Source organism: Epinephelus lanceolatus, chromosome 2 (genome assembly GCF_041903045.1).
Source record: "Epinephelus lanceolatus isolate andai-2023 chromosome 2, ASM4190304v1, whole genome shotgun sequence".
Taxonomy (NCBI): Eukaryota; Metazoa; Chordata; class Actinopteri; order Perciformes; family Serranidae; genus Epinephelus; species Epinephelus lanceolatus.
In genome coordinates this window covers 22,548,542-22,566,472 of record NC_135735.1, presented here as the reverse complement: position 1 = coordinate 22,566,472, position 17,931 = coordinate 22,548,542, and the positions used below count along the sequence as shown (strand labels likewise).

The 17,931-nt window shown below is 42.4% G+C and overlaps 1 protein-coding gene across 3 annotated transcripts in view; it reads right to left on the bottom strand.

The window, feature by feature from the left end:
• The window catches only part of syt7b (synaptotagmin VIIb), a 158,536-nt gene that overhangs the window by 23,223 nt on the left and 117,382 nt on the right, over window positions 1-17,931 (bottom strand). For 2 of the 3 annotated variants that reach the window (XM_033628611.2, XM_078175317.1), the window contains one exon: window positions 17,404-17,526. The exons of the other annotated variant lie outside the window; for it this stretch is intronic. In XM_033628611.2, the coding sequence (XP_033484502.2) occupies window positions 17,404-17,526 (123 nt within the window). The remainder of the gene's footprint in view (window positions 1-17,403; window positions 17,527-17,931) is intronic. 3 annotated transcript variants of the gene reach the window in all.

The following is a 17,931-nucleotide window of genomic DNA, read 5'->3' as shown; positions in this document are numbered from 1 at the left end:
CCACAGGGCAAAGGGACCAAACATTTAGAAAGCCTTTGAAACACACTCCTGGAACACACTCTTCCCTTATACCTACACTCCTCCAACCCCTGTGACCCTGTGAAAAACACCACAGCAAACACTGCTGTGTGAGCTAATGCTGAAAATGGCTGATTCATAAATGCCAAAAAAAAAAGTGCAGAACAACCTCCAGCCATGATACTCAAAACAACAGGCAGTGACAGAAATGAGCAATTATGGAGTTACCTTCTTCCCCTGCTAATAAAACAGTCTGGATCATCAGACTGAAACAGGCTCCGGTCTCACTCCGCACTTCACTTTTTCGATGGGAAATGCAAATGAACTACCGGCAAGTCTATAAAACAAAACAAATGAGCACAGACACAGTCAATCCTCTCGGAGGTCGAGGGCAACGTCCCTAGAGAACGACCACTTCGATCTGACGCATCGAAACTCAAAACCCTGACTTTTGACCTCATGGCCTCAATCTGGGACTGAGCTGTAAGCCATCATCTGTGTAATTGGACAAAGCAGGTCATTACATCCCGGGGGACAGTGCAGAGACATCTTATCTCCTCCTATATCACATGTGTATTGTCTGCTGGAAAGTCTGTTCAACATCGATTAAGAAAGGCTGAATAAATGAAAAGAACATGCTTCATTCACCCAGTGGTGATAAAGGCATATCATGTAAGCAATTACAGGAGAAGCAAATGGATAAGAAAAAAAAGAAAATTGAATCAGAGGTCTCACAGCAAGGAGCACGAGAAAGAGACAATGTGCAGCCAGCATACACTGGACGACAAAATTTTAATCGGTGCATTCACGCACACGTCATGATCAAATCTTTGCGACCATATTGTCCCGCTGCATGCCTCCTCATAGCCGGGACACAAGCAAACTAACAGGGTGTGTGTTGTGCATGCACATCTAGCTGCCATCTGCTTGCTTTGAGATGGCACTTAAGTATCTGTGTGCACACTTAATGAAGCAGGCGTGGAGTTTTTATTTACTAAATATAACCAGTTTGCGGGGTGAGAACTGATTGGAATAAAAACTCTATCAGATGCTGAGCAGTGGAACATTCAGCAGAATCTGTCTTCAATTATGCATTCGAAGCACTTTGCTACATAAATGTGCTTATGTGTAGGTATATCTCACTTTAACTCATCTAAATAGTTTTTATTTAAGTGGTGGTACGTCAACATTTTAAAGGGGACCTATTTTGCTCGTTTTCAGGTTCATACTTGTATTTTGGGTTTCTACTAGAACTTGTTTACATGCTTTAATGATAAAAAAGACAAACACTGTATTTTCCTCATACAGTCTGTGCTGGTACATCTGTATTCACCCTCTGTCTGAGATGCTCCATTTTAGCGCCTGTCTCTTTAAGGCCCAATTCCAATACCCCCCTTGTCCACTACCCCTTAGCCCTTGCCCACTACCCCTTGGCCCTCGAAATGAAGCAACGAGGGGTAGGGGTTGAAATCTTTCCCTAGGAACTGGGACACCACTCACAACGTCACCGCGTCGGTTATGTTCACGCATACGTAACTATTTTAAACAGGAAGCTGCGAGCCATCTGCATTGCCAACCGGCATCTACAATGTAATGGTAACGTTAGCTACTATTATGCTTGCTACTAACGTACTATTAGAGTAATAAGATATGTACGACAGGGGACTTCTGCTAGCTAGCTAACCAGCTAACGTTATGAGGCAGCATAGTTATACTAGGTGGCGTGTTATCATAATGTGAAAAATCCGACAATTATGCAGAACAGGACAGATGACAGACGCCAGATAGTGTGAGCTAGCTAGCTAGCAAGCAACCTGATGACAGTAACATTAGCTAGCTGGCTAGCTATCTGTCAACTCCAATCTAGACATTGTGAATAGCAATAAAAACTTTTTTCCCCATCTCTTGCTCGGTGGTAGCCATGGCAACGTCTACCCCTCGCTGGCAAGTCAGCATCTGAAATCCCTCGCTCCAAAGGGCTAGTTTCATACCCACTAAAGGAATGGGGACCCTACCCCTCGCGGGAACGCACAAATCTAGGGGTAGGGCTAAGGGGGTGTATTGGGATGGGCCCTAAGTCCCCTCCTGAAAAAGCCCAGTCTGCTCTGATTGGTCAGCATTTCCGGGTCTCCTGTATTTCAGCATCTCTGCACCATCATTACAGCTAGAGAATGACTTACACGGGAAATATGGCTCTTTCTACAGTTAGAAAATTTACAAATAAAAGCTTCTAAACACAACCAAACATGTTCCAGCAGTAATATATCCGAAACTGGGGAGTATTTAACAACAACACAAACCAAAATTACACTTTTTCTCACTGTTAATATGTAGCTACATGTAGCAACGATTGTGAAAGAGCGGGTCGTCCACTAATCGGAAGATCAGAAGTTCGATCCCCGGCTCCTCGAGCCTGCATGTCCAAGTATCCTTGGGCAAGATGCTGAACCCCAGGTTGCTCCTGATGGCTGTTCCATCGGTGTGTGAGCAGGAGTGAATGGTGACTGGGTAGCAGGTGGCACCTTGTACAGTAGCCTTGGCCACCAGTGTGTGACTGTGTGTGTGAATAGGTGAATGTGACATGTGGTGTAAAAGCCCTTTGAGTGGTTGGAAGACTAGAAAAGCGCTATACAAGTGCAGGCCATTGACCATTTTACTTGTAGCTGTGGCATGACTGTGTGTTGCAGCACTTGCTCTGGTTAAAACCCACCAATAAAAACTTATAAACACAGCTGGGAATGAATACGATGCAAAATTTGGGGGAAATTAACAACATCGCCATGCTACCCTGATGTTAGCATGCTACCCTGATGTTAGCGTGTAGCTACATGTAGCATTGTAGGCTACGGTATGTTAACAGCACTGTGGAGCAAATAACCGTATAAAGAAATCCCTCATGAGCTGACATCCCCTTGTCTCAAAAGTAGTATTCAGAACGGTCTGAAGCCTGAGGTTTTTGCTTTCAGAGATTGCTTTTACATATGTTTACATATGCTCCCGGTTTGAAACTTTGGTCATGTTTTATATGAACATCTGACGTTGTAACATTATGTATACGACAGAAAATAAAGGAAAAGCATATTAGGCCCCTTTTAAAGGAATGAGTTTTTTTTAGTTATATGATGGATAACATCTTTACTGTTTGCACTGTGAAATTTTACAACAGGAATTATGTTATTATTGTTTTTATCAACATAATGACAGCAAGTTGAAAATCAGTCTTGGTGACAATGTATTTAAATTGTTTTCCTACAACATGGACTTGTAGTAGCTGAAGGATGATAAAACTCCTCATGGTTATGTTGAGGTGCTCACAACATTTGGGTAAGTTTAGGGAAAGATCATGGTCTTGGTTTGATACGGAAAATCAATGGTAACTTGAAACATGAGACAGAATGTGTTTGCTTTATTAACATTTATCTGAAAACACAATCTTTTCCTAACTCGAACTAATGTGCTTTTGTTGCCTGGCACAAACCACATATAGAACTCGGATAAAAATGCAGGGGACAGATTAGATTAGTCTGATGCAGGTTGCACAGTTTCACAAAAATAAAGACCCATTTTAAGCCTACAAAGTTCAGCCACCCAATCCCAAGGCTAACTCTGACCCGAGAGCCATGTTTCCATGGTAATGATCACTTGCTGACCAGTGGCAAAAAATGTTAAAAAAAGAGGAAAACATGACTCATAATTTGTGGTTTGTTAACAATATGGTGGAGGAAGTAACAAGAGGGGAGAGAGTTTTGGAGGCTTGGAAACACACACCAATGAGGACACCGTCAGTCGTTTGCCTAGAGAAACTGTCCTGACTCTGACTGACAAGTTAGCAGAAGTAATGAGCCCTGCCACATTAGGAAGCCGCAGCATCTCAGCTCTGCCACAGCTCTGCAGATTTTATGATAATAGAAGACTCAGTTCTTCAGTGGATTTTTATAGTAAAATGTTCATGTAACTATTGAATACTTTCAGAAAGCAAACATTTTTTTCGCTGGAGTGAGCAGAGCCGAGCGGTGTGAAATGGGTTGCTTAGTCAGCGATGTTTTTAAGTTTGGAAAAAGTCTTAATTTACCACCAATCCATGGCAAATCAGTCCTACTTAAATGTACAGTGTTGATTTAGGGGACTATGTTGGCAGAAATGGAATATAAAAGGTATGTTTTCGTTAGTGTATAATCACCTGAAAATAAGAATCATGTTTCTGCTATGAGCGGTAAATATCTACACAGGGAGCGAGTCCTCATAACGCTGTTTCCACTGAGCAGTATGGTATGGTTCAGTTCGGTATGCATTTTTTCCGTTTCCACTGTGAAAAGTTGTGGATGGTATCAATGGAACCATTTTGTACCGTCCCCATATTTGGTCCCCCCTCTGTTAGGGTACACAGATCTGGTACTAAAAGGTGGAGCTGTGAACACTGCAGTCTGTTGATTGCTCAGTAGCGGATGGTCACTCTGCTCAGGGCTGAGTTGTGGCTGGTTTTGTAACCACTGTTCATACTACTCTTGCAGCAGCTGTAGTCTGAGGGAAAAAAACTTAATTCACTGGGCCAACTGCTTAGCCTGGTTCCAGACCATAGACCACGCCCACTCAGCTGAGTAGGCTTGCATCTCTGGTCTGGCATACTGCAATGAATTTGCAATTTATCTCGTCCAAACGATGGACGGACCAATGAACGCCGGGGGTGGGGGCGGGTCGAGCGATTAGCCGGTCAGTGCCATGCTGGTGTCAAGCTGTACGCCGGTGGGTAACTGATGGCGACCGCTACAGATCCTACAGACCACATTAATGATGCTATTGAGGTATTTCGCCACTACTCGCGTTAATGGAGGACCAAATTAAGGAAGCTGCTAAACTGGATTTAACGGCGATGCAGCTGGGCGTGCACGACGACAGGGACATTTTAAATGGGCAATGCTCGCTTGTTTTCGGCACCCCCGAGGCATGGATACTAATGATGTCAGATTCTGGGTGAGTCGTTGATCTCTACTGATTGGTTAGGGAAAAATCAAATTCCTTCCCCCTTGTAAATCGCCTTCAGTGGAGGCAATGTCAGACTGAAGGTTCTGGGAGCTTCAGTCTGACACTCAGGCTACCAACTGCTGGCAACTCTTAAGGTGGAAAATTTACTTGTAATGTCATTTAATGCATGAGTTGATGACGTGAATCAGCACACTTTAAATTTCAATATGACAACTTTGATAATTACTTTAGTTGTTGTTTTTTGTCTCTCTTGAGTAACACAGACTTTAAGCAATGAGTAGATCTTCAAATGTTTTAAAATATGAATATTAATTTTGACTGGATTATGTGAACTGCAAACATTCTAATCCGCACTTGGAGAAAAAAAAGCATCACAGAACATCGTTTCTGTGGGCTGCGACCGGCTACACTTGCCTGAGAATGGCTAAATGTACAAACCCACTATTTTTAAATATCCCATAAGGAGAGGCTTTCACTGCAGCCTGTTTAATTTTGTTCTGAAAATGTCGGCGTGCAACCCCGTTCTGCCGTCAATAAATGAGGTGCAGACGTTCCATCTATGAGGAAATACAGGGAGAGACAACAACCCCGCCCACATTTAAGAGTACTGTTTGCAGTGGACACACTAAACTGACCTGGGGTCTAGGTACCATGTCTGAAGTGTTACTTTTGTTTCCAAAGGTACCATACCGAAAGTGTTTGATGGAATTGGGCCTCATGTTGCACCTCTATGTTTCTACAGTGGCCCAGAACGGACACACCAAACAGTGGCTTTATTTAAGGCTATTGATATTTTCGTGTCGGCTACTGTAGTTGGAAAAACACCAATTTTTGAACAGGAAACTCTTTTATTTAGTGGTTTTACTTGTTTTAATCACCTGGTCAATTTGTTTTGGAGAGTAAGAGACCTCTGTGGACAATTCAGCTCCAAATAAATATCTCTTGAACATTGATCACTGAGGGCATTCTACCTGGAGAAGTTTCAGCTGGTTGCAATCTGCAATCCTAACCGCTAAAAGCCACTAAATTCCCCTACGTTTTACACACTGGACCTTTAATAAAGTCAAGACCTGACAGCTTTGTGTAACAGACAAATTTAGACATCTATATGAAGTCGTATTAGTTTGACCTAAACCTAAATCAAAGGTCTCCAGTATCAAAGTCCTGTGCTTTGAGCACCCATCATCCACCCTGACTTCCTCTGTGTGACTAAGGTGCCATATAAAAATGTAACACCTCCTCCACAGGAAATAAACGTCGCCATTGAAGATAATATCATAATGTTTTTTGTCAAAATCTAATTGCCAAATAAATTAGTAGTACAGAAATGTAATATCTAAGAAAAGGGGTCGAATGAGAAGACTTTTCCCTATTTATTCTCTGTGCCTATGAATTTAATAATAAAAAATGGGTCCACTGTGTACTAGGTGACTAAATACTGATCACAGAGAGAACTACACCTCTAATAAAAAGTGGATCAGAGAGCTCATTTGAAAAAGCTATTTTTGTTGGTATTTTACCCTCTATCAGTTTCAGTTATTATTCTCTACAAGTCATGCAAAAATAATTAAGATAACGTGCCTTAGGATATGAGATAAGTTATAAAGTGACAAAGATTTATTGCATTTATTTTCATAGCTGGTTCATGTGGGAAAACAATATGAAATAATATTGGCTTTTATCATTTAGGCGAATTAAACGAGCGAGAAAAAGAGCTGAGGCTGGGTGAGTATAAAACATTTGGAGCCCGGACTAAAGTCTTAACACTTGCTACTAGCACAGACATCTAAAGGTGATAGAGGGGTGTTACAGGAAGCTCATGAACGTGTGAGCAAATACACTGTATACCAATGCATGAAAATAGCCCACAAGGAGCAGATTTATCAGTCTGGTTGAGCTGACAGTCATCAGTGCTGACAGTGGAGCGTTACTGTGACATCATGCCATCACAACGCCAGTCAACACCCTCAGGAAAGGGTGGATTAGGTGAGTGAAGAGATAGAGAGGGAGGCAGACAAACTGGCATAACAACAGCGCAAAATAAGAAAAAATGGTTTAATAGATGCAGTTAAATAAAGCGTGGAGGTGAGTCTGAGAGGGAAGGCAGAGGTGGAGAGGGACTGAAGGAGAGATGAGGAGACATAGTCTTATTGAGAAACAAAATGAGGGCTGCAGAGGGTAGAGAGGAAATTGATGAGGTGATGGGGAGAGGAATGGGAAGCAGAGGGCGAGGGAGGGAGAGTGGATGGACGGGTGAGAACATGAGGAATGAGGGTTACCAGCAGGGCCTGGATAGGAAGTGTGTCTCCATAAACATTACTGCATCTGGGTCTTGCTGATCATACACTAGCCCGAGGAGACCATGAAACACAATATAGGTCCTACGTCCCATGATGGATGAGGCCCTGGCTCCAGTGTCAGCCCACTCAGCGCTCCCTACCAACAGGGACAAATCACCCGGCCACCGCCCCCCTCAACACGCAGCCTAATACAACTAATGGAGCCATCTACAGTGTTCGACGGGCTTGATGCTCTTTGAATGGACTTCTGCTGCCTTGTTCTTGAGATTTATCCAATGGGAAGTTGCTGTTTTTGTAAATCACACTCTGTGCATAAAGAACCCGTAGTGACGCCACATCCTCCTCAAAAATAGAGATAAAAGTCAATAAAATGTGTCAGATGACTTCACGAAGCTTTTGTTTCTTCTCTTCCACTACTCACTGTCACCTTTGCTGTGACGTCCCCCTCACTTCCCCTTCATGGGCTCTCTTAAATCAGCTCCATGCTCGTGGCCACAAGCAGCAACCAGGGAAATGGTGAATGAGCTCCAGACTTAGATCTGACAGGTTTTTTAAAAAGATGCCTCGTTTGTGCTGACCTACATCGCTTTTTCTTTCCAATCATCTCTCCTCCCAGGCCACTGCCTGCACCAGAGGCTGCCACGGGGAGCAGTGGCCAGCCTAGAGAGTCATTAGGAGGCTTGACTCACTGTGATTGCTGGCTCAGACATACAACTGAAAGAGTCGGATATGCCAGCTGATAAAGAGTGGCAACAACTTCCCGCTTGATTAATGCTGTACAGTCTGCAGTTGTGCAACTCAGCTTGTGCAAGATGAGAACTCTGATTCTAAAGCCACGACCAACAAGGTATACGCCCAGAGTTTGAATAACAGCACATGTTGGTCTTTACGTGTTCATTCTCATCCACAAATGACAATTTACTAAAATGTTTCCATTCAGCCTTTGGGTCTTTAATTTTGTTAAAGGTGTAGCCATTGAATTTTTTGGCCGCTAGGTGGCAGTTTAACAAGCTGTTAACACAACACTGATGTATTATCAATTGGTAAATTTGTTAAGGTGAATGTGGTCTGGCTCACAGGATGTAGACTTTGGTTATAAGCCTCAATTGACACTTTGCAAAGTCACGCCCTGGACGCAGACTGGCCAATCAAAATGTAGCATCAGGCCGGCTCAGACCAGGGTCTGACAACATCACAGCCCTAATGCAATTGTTTCAGATTTCCTTCATTTTCCAGGCTGGTTTTGTGGATTTCGAGCTAAATGAACATTGTTTGACTTCCCCAAGAGATTCCTGTCCGTCCAGCGACAGAGGTCCGGGTGCTGGCAGCGGCATGGGGGTGAAGCCAAACATCATTCATCTGCACACACTGTGATGCCACACAGCTGGTTCAATATCAGCAAAGTTTCCCTTTATATTCATTGTCTTCTGTGGCGATCAGCAGTGATGTGGTGGTTCACTTTTACACTGTGATCTGTAGCCTATAGTTCGGCTTTAGCTTCTAACTATCTTTGTCTTTTTAACCTGTTGTTGCTGCTGAGTCAGTTTGACATCCTGGATATATCCTTCAAACACAGACTGTAGACCCCTCTGTCTGCTTCTCTCTGGAATCACTGTTTCATTTTTCCAAAAAATACGATAATACTGTAACTGTTACAGTGTGAGCTCCATGTTTACTATGACAGCTTGTTGGACCATCACAAAGGGGCGGGGCTTAGCGAAAGGTCAACTGCTGCTTATTTCAGATATTTCTCAAAATCCTCATAACTACATAAAACTAGTCTCACATAGCCGGACCAATCTCCACACTTCAATTTAGCCTTGTGCGTTAAACAACCACCGCAACCTCTGAGCTAGCAACCTACTCGCTAAAATGTCTTTTAATGTTTTACGTGGCTTTTTTGTGGGGATTTAGCCCTATTAATGCCAAGGGTCACACCCCCATGTGCAAATGTTCCACCAACACAAGTTCCCTCAATCCTGGGCTTCACACCGCCCAAGATGATTGAGATTTGGTGGCGTTCTCTCCCTTTGTGCAAAATTATGATGGGTTGACTCTTAAGCTGCTAAATGCTCCCACACACCTCCCTTGTTAGATCAGTAGGAGGACAAGGGAGAGATGAATGACTTAAATGTCCACCACATTGTTTTGGAAATGAAAACAAAGGTTTTGCCCACTGATATCCAAACACACATCTCTTCCCATCTCTCTTCATATTGCTCTGTTAGCGACTACAATCCTGACTACAAACGGTGAAGTGCTGTTTTATATGCGTGGTACCACTAGCTCGTCGCTAAAAAGTCTCACTTTTTTGTAAACTTTTGTAAACGCCCCTGAGTTCAGGATGAGTCTTCAAACAGATGAAACAATTTAATCTGGTTTTACAAAGAAGAAACAGTAAAATTTTTACTCTTAACTTGTTGTCCATACAAATGCACTGTTTGAAATAAGGCGTGCAAAGCTTTTTCATTTTTCATTTTCATTTTGTCATTTCTCTCTTATTCCTTGTGACGTTTTTCCAAAGATGACGTCTATTAGGTTTGTCTCTTTCTTCCCCAGCAGAGCTTCAAGCTTCTCAAGCGTGTATATATATTTTTTTGTGGTAACATGGTGCAGGTTTCTCATTTAAAAGTTATGAATGGTCAACCGCACTGAAAGCGCTTTTTAACACCACACCAGGATATTCAGCAGTGATGAAAATGTGACAAATAGCTCAGTATCGGTGAATTAGAGGGACATGATCATCAACTGTGAATACAAAAAAGTGATAGAGGATATATTCTAGACCGAACTCTGAGTGCTCCACAATCTGATATTTGAATGCCCCATCATTAACAGTCTGTGTGGGCACAGTGTATTCTCGGTTTGTACTGAATGGAAGCAGACTTTGATGTGCTCCATTTCAGAAACTGTAGCACATTTTACAGCTTTACAGACTCAACGTTCAGCGTGGAAGTTGTCTGGGGCCAGTAAGCTCTTTTGGGTTTATTCATATTTATTTCCCTGTTGCGTCTCTGTGTGTGGTGAATCTCTGAGCTCATTAAGATGCAGCTCTGCCATGCAACAGCAGCTTTCTGAGATGATAATAACACAAACAGCTTCGGAGCTTCCATCATAGTTATCTGCAGGTGGGTGATTATGTCCAGTCCACCCCAGGGCTTTGGCCGGTCTACCACAGTGACCCACACTGACTTACATAACAAGAAGCTCCACATAAGAGATTACATGACCCCTAACGCAGAGCCAGAGAACACTGGCTTTGTCTGTAGATAACAGATCAGCGAAAAACAAAATGTGTCCTTTGACAATAATATAATTAACTGTAATCACAGCTGCATTGGTGGGATTTTATCTTCGAGATCTAATAAGTACAAGACAGCTTTTGTAGGCAACAGCTTCGGCTATTTCTGCATCCCAAATCACAGATTAACATTAAACATCTCACACAACACAACACGCTGGTGATAATGAACACTGTAAATTTGTTTGAGGATGATTTAACTGTCACATCACCTTCACCTCTCTGGATACGAGTTCAGCTGCCTTCAACTAAAACAGGCTCCTCTGCAAGTATTTAGTGTTTTAAATGAGTGACAGCAGGCGGTAAAAATAGATCATATCTCAGTGTTGTGTTGCGAGCTTTGATGAGTAGTTCTCAGCATCTGAGTGCACACTGCTACAGTATCTGCTTGTATATCATCGTTGATTTACAAACCCGCAATACTGATAGACAAGTCATACATCTCCTCACTTATGTAAGCATATTTTCCTTTGAATGAGAACTACCGCACTGTTTTATGAGATAATTATGATCCTTGACTACAAGTTCCCTGGCGAATGTGATGAAGATTAGAGACCACTAAGTGAATTCTGAAACACATTAAAGTGACGGTTCAACCTAAAATCAAAAATACATACTTTTATTCTAACCTGTTGTGTTGTTCATCAATCTAAACACGGGATATCGGGTGCAGAGATATCTGCTGTCTTTCCAATATAATGGAACTACATGACACTGAGCTTGTGGTGCTCAAAGAGCCACAAAATGCATTTCAAAAACTCAACACCAATGTCTCTTTCCAGAAATCATGACCCCGTTACTCAAGATAATCCACAGACCTTGTTGTGAGCAGTTTCATGTGAGAACTTTTTTTCCTTTCTACCAACCTACACCCACAAACCATATCACCGCACAGAGGGAAGCATGCATTTACTCAAGGACGAGAGGCTCTTGCTCGTGACAAGATGCACACATTAATGGCGTCCTCCTCAGCTGAGCTGTAACGTTAGCTGGCACAGAGGTGCTAGTAGTAGATGCACGCCTCCTACTGCGCAGTGATATTGTTGATGGGTGGAGTTTGGTAGAAAGAAAATAGTTCCTACATGAAACTGTGTATAACATAGGTCTGTGGATTTTCTCAAGGAGCCAGGTCATGATTTCTAGAAAGAGACACTGCTGTTGAGCACCACAAGCTGAATGCCATAATTTGGGGGCAAACTGTTTCTTTAAAGCTGCACTGATCAATATTTTTTCAAATCACAATGGATCAAAAGACTGTGTGTAATGTAAAAGAGATCGCTCATAGCCATTACCTGGATTATCACTACCACTGCAGTTTCCTTTTCAGCCTCGTTAAGCTTTAAGTTTTAGTGTTACAGTCCCACAAATTTATTGTTTTGGCTCAGTCTCACCGCTTTCATCAGTCTTGTTAACAGCAGCAGCAGCAGGCAGCTGCTTTCGGCAAAAAAGCTCTGATAAACCAACTGCACACTATCTGCCAACACCAAACGGCTGACAGACAACTAGCTGGTGAACATGGTGGAGCATTTAGTAGCTAAATACCCAAATATTTTACTTAAATTTGTTAGGTGGACACAAAAGTCCTGTTTCCACCAAACACTTTGGAACCAGAAGTAACCCTTCAGACATGGTACCTAGACCCTAGCATTTCCACTGCAAACAGTACTCTTGAATATGGGCGGGGTTGTTGTCACTCACTGCTCCGTCCAGCCGTTGATGTATTTCCTCTTCACCAGTGACACAGATGGACATCTGCACCTCGTTTATCATCCATACAGTCTCCCTCCATGGGATATTTAAAAATAGCGGGTTTGTGCATTTAGTCCTTCTCAGACAAAGGCAGCCTGTTTTTTTTTTCTCCAATTGAGGATTAGAATATTCATATTGAAATTGAAGGTATGTTGATGGATTCATGTTGTCAGCTCATGCACTGAACAACATTACAAGTTAAAATTCCACCTTAAAGGTTGCTGGCAGTCAGCTGAGTTAATTAAGCTACTATTTATCAGTCTAAAGCTGCTGCGAGAGACAGCAAATATAATTTCATTTTATAGTTATAGTTTACTAATGTATGGAAAACTCCCCACGGTATGAACAGTGGTTACATAAGTCTCAATACCAGCCACAGCTCAGCCCTGAGCAGAGGGACCGTCGGCTATTGACCAATCAACAGACTGCAGTGTTCACAGCTCCACATTTTAGTACCAGATCTGTGAGCTAGGTACCCCAACAGAGGGAGGACCAAAAATGGGGACAGTACGGAACGGTTCCATTGGTACCATCCACAACTTTTCACAGTGGAAATGGATGGAAAAAATGCGTATCAAACTGAACCATACCGTAATGTTTGGTGGAAACGGGGCTATATGCAACACGTTCACCATAACAACGTCCATGTTGCGTTTACAGCTTGTTCCGCTGCCTCCAAGAGCCCCCCCCCCCCCCCCAAAAAAAAAGAAAGAAAGAAAAATTCAGTTGATGCTGCTTTAAATCTAAATCTGTAAATATCTAAAAGCAAGGGTTCCACTTGGTCTGCTTGTTTACTGTCCATATTTAGTTTTGACGTAATACAAAGCGCACACAGCTTTTATCCTTTCATTTCTCTATTATCAGATTTGGTGTTTGTAGATATTTGTGCTGCCAGCTGTATTTGATTTCATTAATAAACCAACGCAATCTCAAACCTCTATGGGAGTGCCTATTTTTATCTTGTAGCATATTTCTCTCGAAAGCTGAGAGCAAAGGTGTCGCGCTCTTTCTGTCTCTCTTTCACTGTCTGACAGCATCTTGTCTCGTCACATATATTCTTGGCCGGATCATCCTGTTCCATCGTTCTCAGTCTGCTAGGCTCCATGAAAACGGCCGGGAGCGGGCCAGCAGACGGGTGCAGGGAGCTTACAGGGTAACTACAGAGACACAGAGATGAGAGAGACGGACAGAGATGATGATGGAGAGCTGTTATTAGTTGTGGAAGGACACTAGACGACTTGGCCCACGCGACCCCTCGGGGTAGAGGCTCGCTGGCTGGCTGTGATTAGAGTAAGGTGCTTGACAGACCTGCAGACGGGGAGAGGGAGAGAGGATGATGGGGGGGACAGGAGGTAAGCTGGTCTCATCCCCCCACTGACTCCTAGAGATTTTAAATGAAATTTCAAAAGCATAAAAAGGTCATAATTGTTGCAGTAACATCAAACACAAGACAAATGTTCTTTTCTTCCGAGACAGAAAGCTATTTTTCATCAACCAAAGATTCACAGATGACCTAGTTAGAGCGGCACACTTGGATGCACTGCAGAGAGGATTGGAGAAAACTCCTAAAAATCTATACAGCGTTATGTGGGACTACACCCAGGTTTTTGCTCAGCCTGCTGGTGTCAAAACAGTGGGTTAAGCACTTTATCCCTCAAACACTCTGATGTGATAAGAGGGTAGCCGGTCTAGTCCTTTGTTCACCAGCTGAGAGATTGTGTTAGTCTCTGACAGCTGCTCTGAGATCACTGGTAGATGAGAGGTTAGCATATTTTTAGACGAGTGTTTCATGTGAGGAGCCTTACTACTAAATAATGAGGGTGCCCTTCTCCTGTGCCACCGACTCGCAGATCAAACAGCAAAGAGCTGCAGACAAGCAGATTTACAAAAGGTCTGGATGGAGAACACAGAGGACATGAGAAAAACGGGAACAAGAGGACGGAAAATGTGAAGTCGGGAAGAAAATGTGGTGAACCAAAAATCAAAAGGAAGCAAACGTAAGGAAAAAGGACTAATCCAGAGTCTATAGCTCAGTCACACAGTAACATTATAGTTCATGGTAACAGTTTCAAACACGACCACAGCTACCATTGAGAACACCAAGGTCGTGTCCTTTGTATTGTTTCTGGGAATGTGGGGGTTTTAATGGCCTGAGGAAGACTTAACATATAATTACATCAACAGTAGATTACACATGATGATATTTCCACCAGAATTATATTTCTGGCAGTGCAGAGAAGGCTTTGATACATCTAACAGTTAAATAAATAAAAAAGGAGGATAGTTAGATGGGGTAGGTTGCCATGGGGACACTCAGGACGTCAGTATTACTAAAATCCTGGCTACAGCCCTGGTATCAAGCCATGTTGATATTAGATGTGAGTAAAATATTTTATTACACTTTAACTTCTCTCCTGATGATTGTAAAATATCAGTGGGAAGGGACAGTATCTTCCAAACTGCCAAAAAGTATTGAGCTTAGGCAAACCAGAGGTAAAGGTGCCACTGTTTCAAAGGACACATTCTCTAAGGCCCTGTCTACACATATACAGATGATAACTGATATTTTCTTCTCCTTTTTGATAACTCTTGTCCACATGCAATGGAGGGTAAAACATGTAAAGTTAAATGTATGAGGTTTAGTGTGGTTTGCAGAGGTCCACTGGTATTGAATGGTATTGATAACACTGTAAAAAAGTCATTATCTGTGTCTGTTTTCAAAAAGAGTCTTAAGCGGCAATTACTACAAAAATATGTTAAAGCATGAACACCCTAATGGCTGGGAAATTCTTCACCAGGGTAGAAATTCTCTGCCATCCAGGTCATGGTAATCTTAATATCGTAGGCAACTAGACTTAAGTTTCTTGAAGACCTTTCACTTCTCATCCAAGAGGCTTCTTCAGTTCTAACAGACCACTGATAAACAGAGGAGGTGGCCTACGACACCACTTATCACCCACCTACAATGCAGTCTTGCGATCCCTCCCCAAACAACTTAACACCCATTCACACCTGGACCCATCCAACCCTAATGACACACATGATGGCCAGTTGGTCATCGTTGAGGTCACATGTGACTCTCCTCTGCTTAGGAAACCTTGTTGAGGTCACACGTGAACTCAACAATTCTATAAGGGTTCACACCCACACAGAGTTTGAGGTCCCGTTTATACGACAACGATTTCAACTGAAAACGGCAAGCTTCAGTTGCGTTTTGGCCGATCATTTACACGACAGCAGTGTTTTGGGTGCCTGAAAATGCAACGTTTTGAAAACGGGTTCCAGAGTGCAATTTTTTGGAACGGCAGCTTCTCCATTGTCATGTAAACTTGCAATATGCAGTTCCTCTGAAAACAGAGACTTTTCGCACATGCGCATTACAGTTACAGTCATTAGGCATGCGCAAGAAAGTCAACCGTCACAACAACAAAGCTGAGCTCTGTTTGTGCTGCTCACCCTGTTGATCTGAAGTGAAGTGTAGATCTGTTACTGTAGCGACTCCACCTCGTCGTCCATCCAGACAAAGTTATCTGTGCATGCTTTCGCAATTGTGTCTTCTTTGTTTTGGTTTGTAATCACCGCGTTGTAGAGGAAGGCGCTTCATAAATTTACACTGCCACCCATTGGCCTGGCATGCATACTGCAGTGTTTCCAGTCGATTTTGCGGCTCCGTGTGAACAGGGATCGTTTCAATAACGTCGTCATATAAACGCAGAAGTTTTTTAAAATGCAAAGGACAGACTTTTCTGTTTTTAGAGAAACCGTTGTCGTCTAAACAGGGCCTAAAGCCTGCGACTCCACACCAGTCAGTCAGAACTGAAGAAGCCTCTTGGATAAGAGGTAAAGCGTCTTCAAGAAACTCAAGCAAGTCAAGCTGCCTGCGATATAGCACTTATGATGAGTAGGTTACAAATGTTACTGCATATTATGTGCAATTTTTTCCCCTAAATTTTAAAATGTGTTCATAAACACATTTTAAAATACAATTTGCTGCATGTCCCGGCCCCTATTCTCAAGCTTTCAATAGCTAGCTTTCAATAGTGTACTTGTATTTTTTTTTTGTTTCTGATAATAAAATTGTGAAATCTGAATCTGAAATCGAACAAAGTTTTAGGTCACTAGAGTAGATTTTTCAAAACACCTTCTAAGGTGCAGATTTTTCAAAACTCCAATTACTGTGAATCTGTGGGGACGAGTAAAATAAAGCATTTGGAAACTGACTATCAGTTTGTTAATGTTTTCTTAACGCTGCATGGTCCAATGACAACTTTACTTTTCTACTTACGAACAAAGCTTTCTGCTGCACCTAGTGTTTTGCTCCTCCTCAGCGTCCATGCTTTATAGTGTGCCGCAAACAGGACCAGATGGGCGAATGAGCAGATGGTGGGACACTTTCCAGAGTGGGATTGTTGTCGGTGAGGATTGGATGGAAATCTTTTGCATGTCCCGAGCATCAATTGTATCTTTAAGTGAGCTCCTTCATCCCTAATCAAATGGGAATCAATGGTAATAAGATCTCTAGTAGGTGTTCTGTAAAAGGCAACGTTAGCCTGTTCACTTTTTGACCTTTGTGACGAAGGGAGACTGCTGAGGATGGCTAACACCAGCGAGCCCCTGGAGTTGTTTTCGGTTCTAGTGTGGACGGAGATATTTTGTAAAACGAAGGCCGTGTGAACAGAATTATCTGTTGTAAAATATCTGTTTTAAAAAATATCTGTATGCATGTAGACAGGACCTCAATTTTGAAGAACTGTCAATAGAAGTGAAGTCATAAGAATAAGCAGCATTTTAAGCAGCTAAGATTTTTTCTGTTTTTGAAAAGAGTAAAATTAAACTTACTTCACCATTTCAGACTGAAACTTTTTCATCTTTCAGGTCACCCTACAGTGAAGACTACTACATCAACACAAAAGAGATAAATAGTCTTGCAACACTTTAAATTGCATGTCATTACATCATTATGTACCTCTCCGCTATGACAAACAGCCACCTCAGCTACTGGCCAGACTAATCAGGTCTTATCATCACTCTTCTCTCTCTTTCTCTCATTACCTCTTTTCTGGTGTGGTTTCGTTCTCTTTGCTTGCCGGAGCTTCCTGTAGATCTGGGAGGTTGGCAAAGTCATCCTGTTCAGCCAGCCCGATTGCTAGAGACAGAACAACCATCTTCCCCTCACTGGACACACAGACAAACAAGACATCACCAGACCACACAGGTGTGTAGACAAATAGGCACAGGGACGGACACACACACATACACACAAAAAATACAAACGGGCAGTGACAGAAACACACGCAGCACACATTCATTTCACGTACAAAGAGAGAGTGGGAGAAAGGTGGTAGACTGTTGTGAGGACACTATTTCATCTTAACAAATGTTCAGTCTTTACACTGCAGTGCATCTCAACCAGACCTGTGTGCTATGGAGTGAGTTAAAAATACTACACAGGTTTTGTTAATCTGACACTTTAGTAACACTTTATTGCATGCACGTCTTGCCATTTTGTGTACCAACTATTTCACTGTTTTATTTAAACAGCTGGTTTAATGTTAATATCGGTGATGATTATTACTGTCA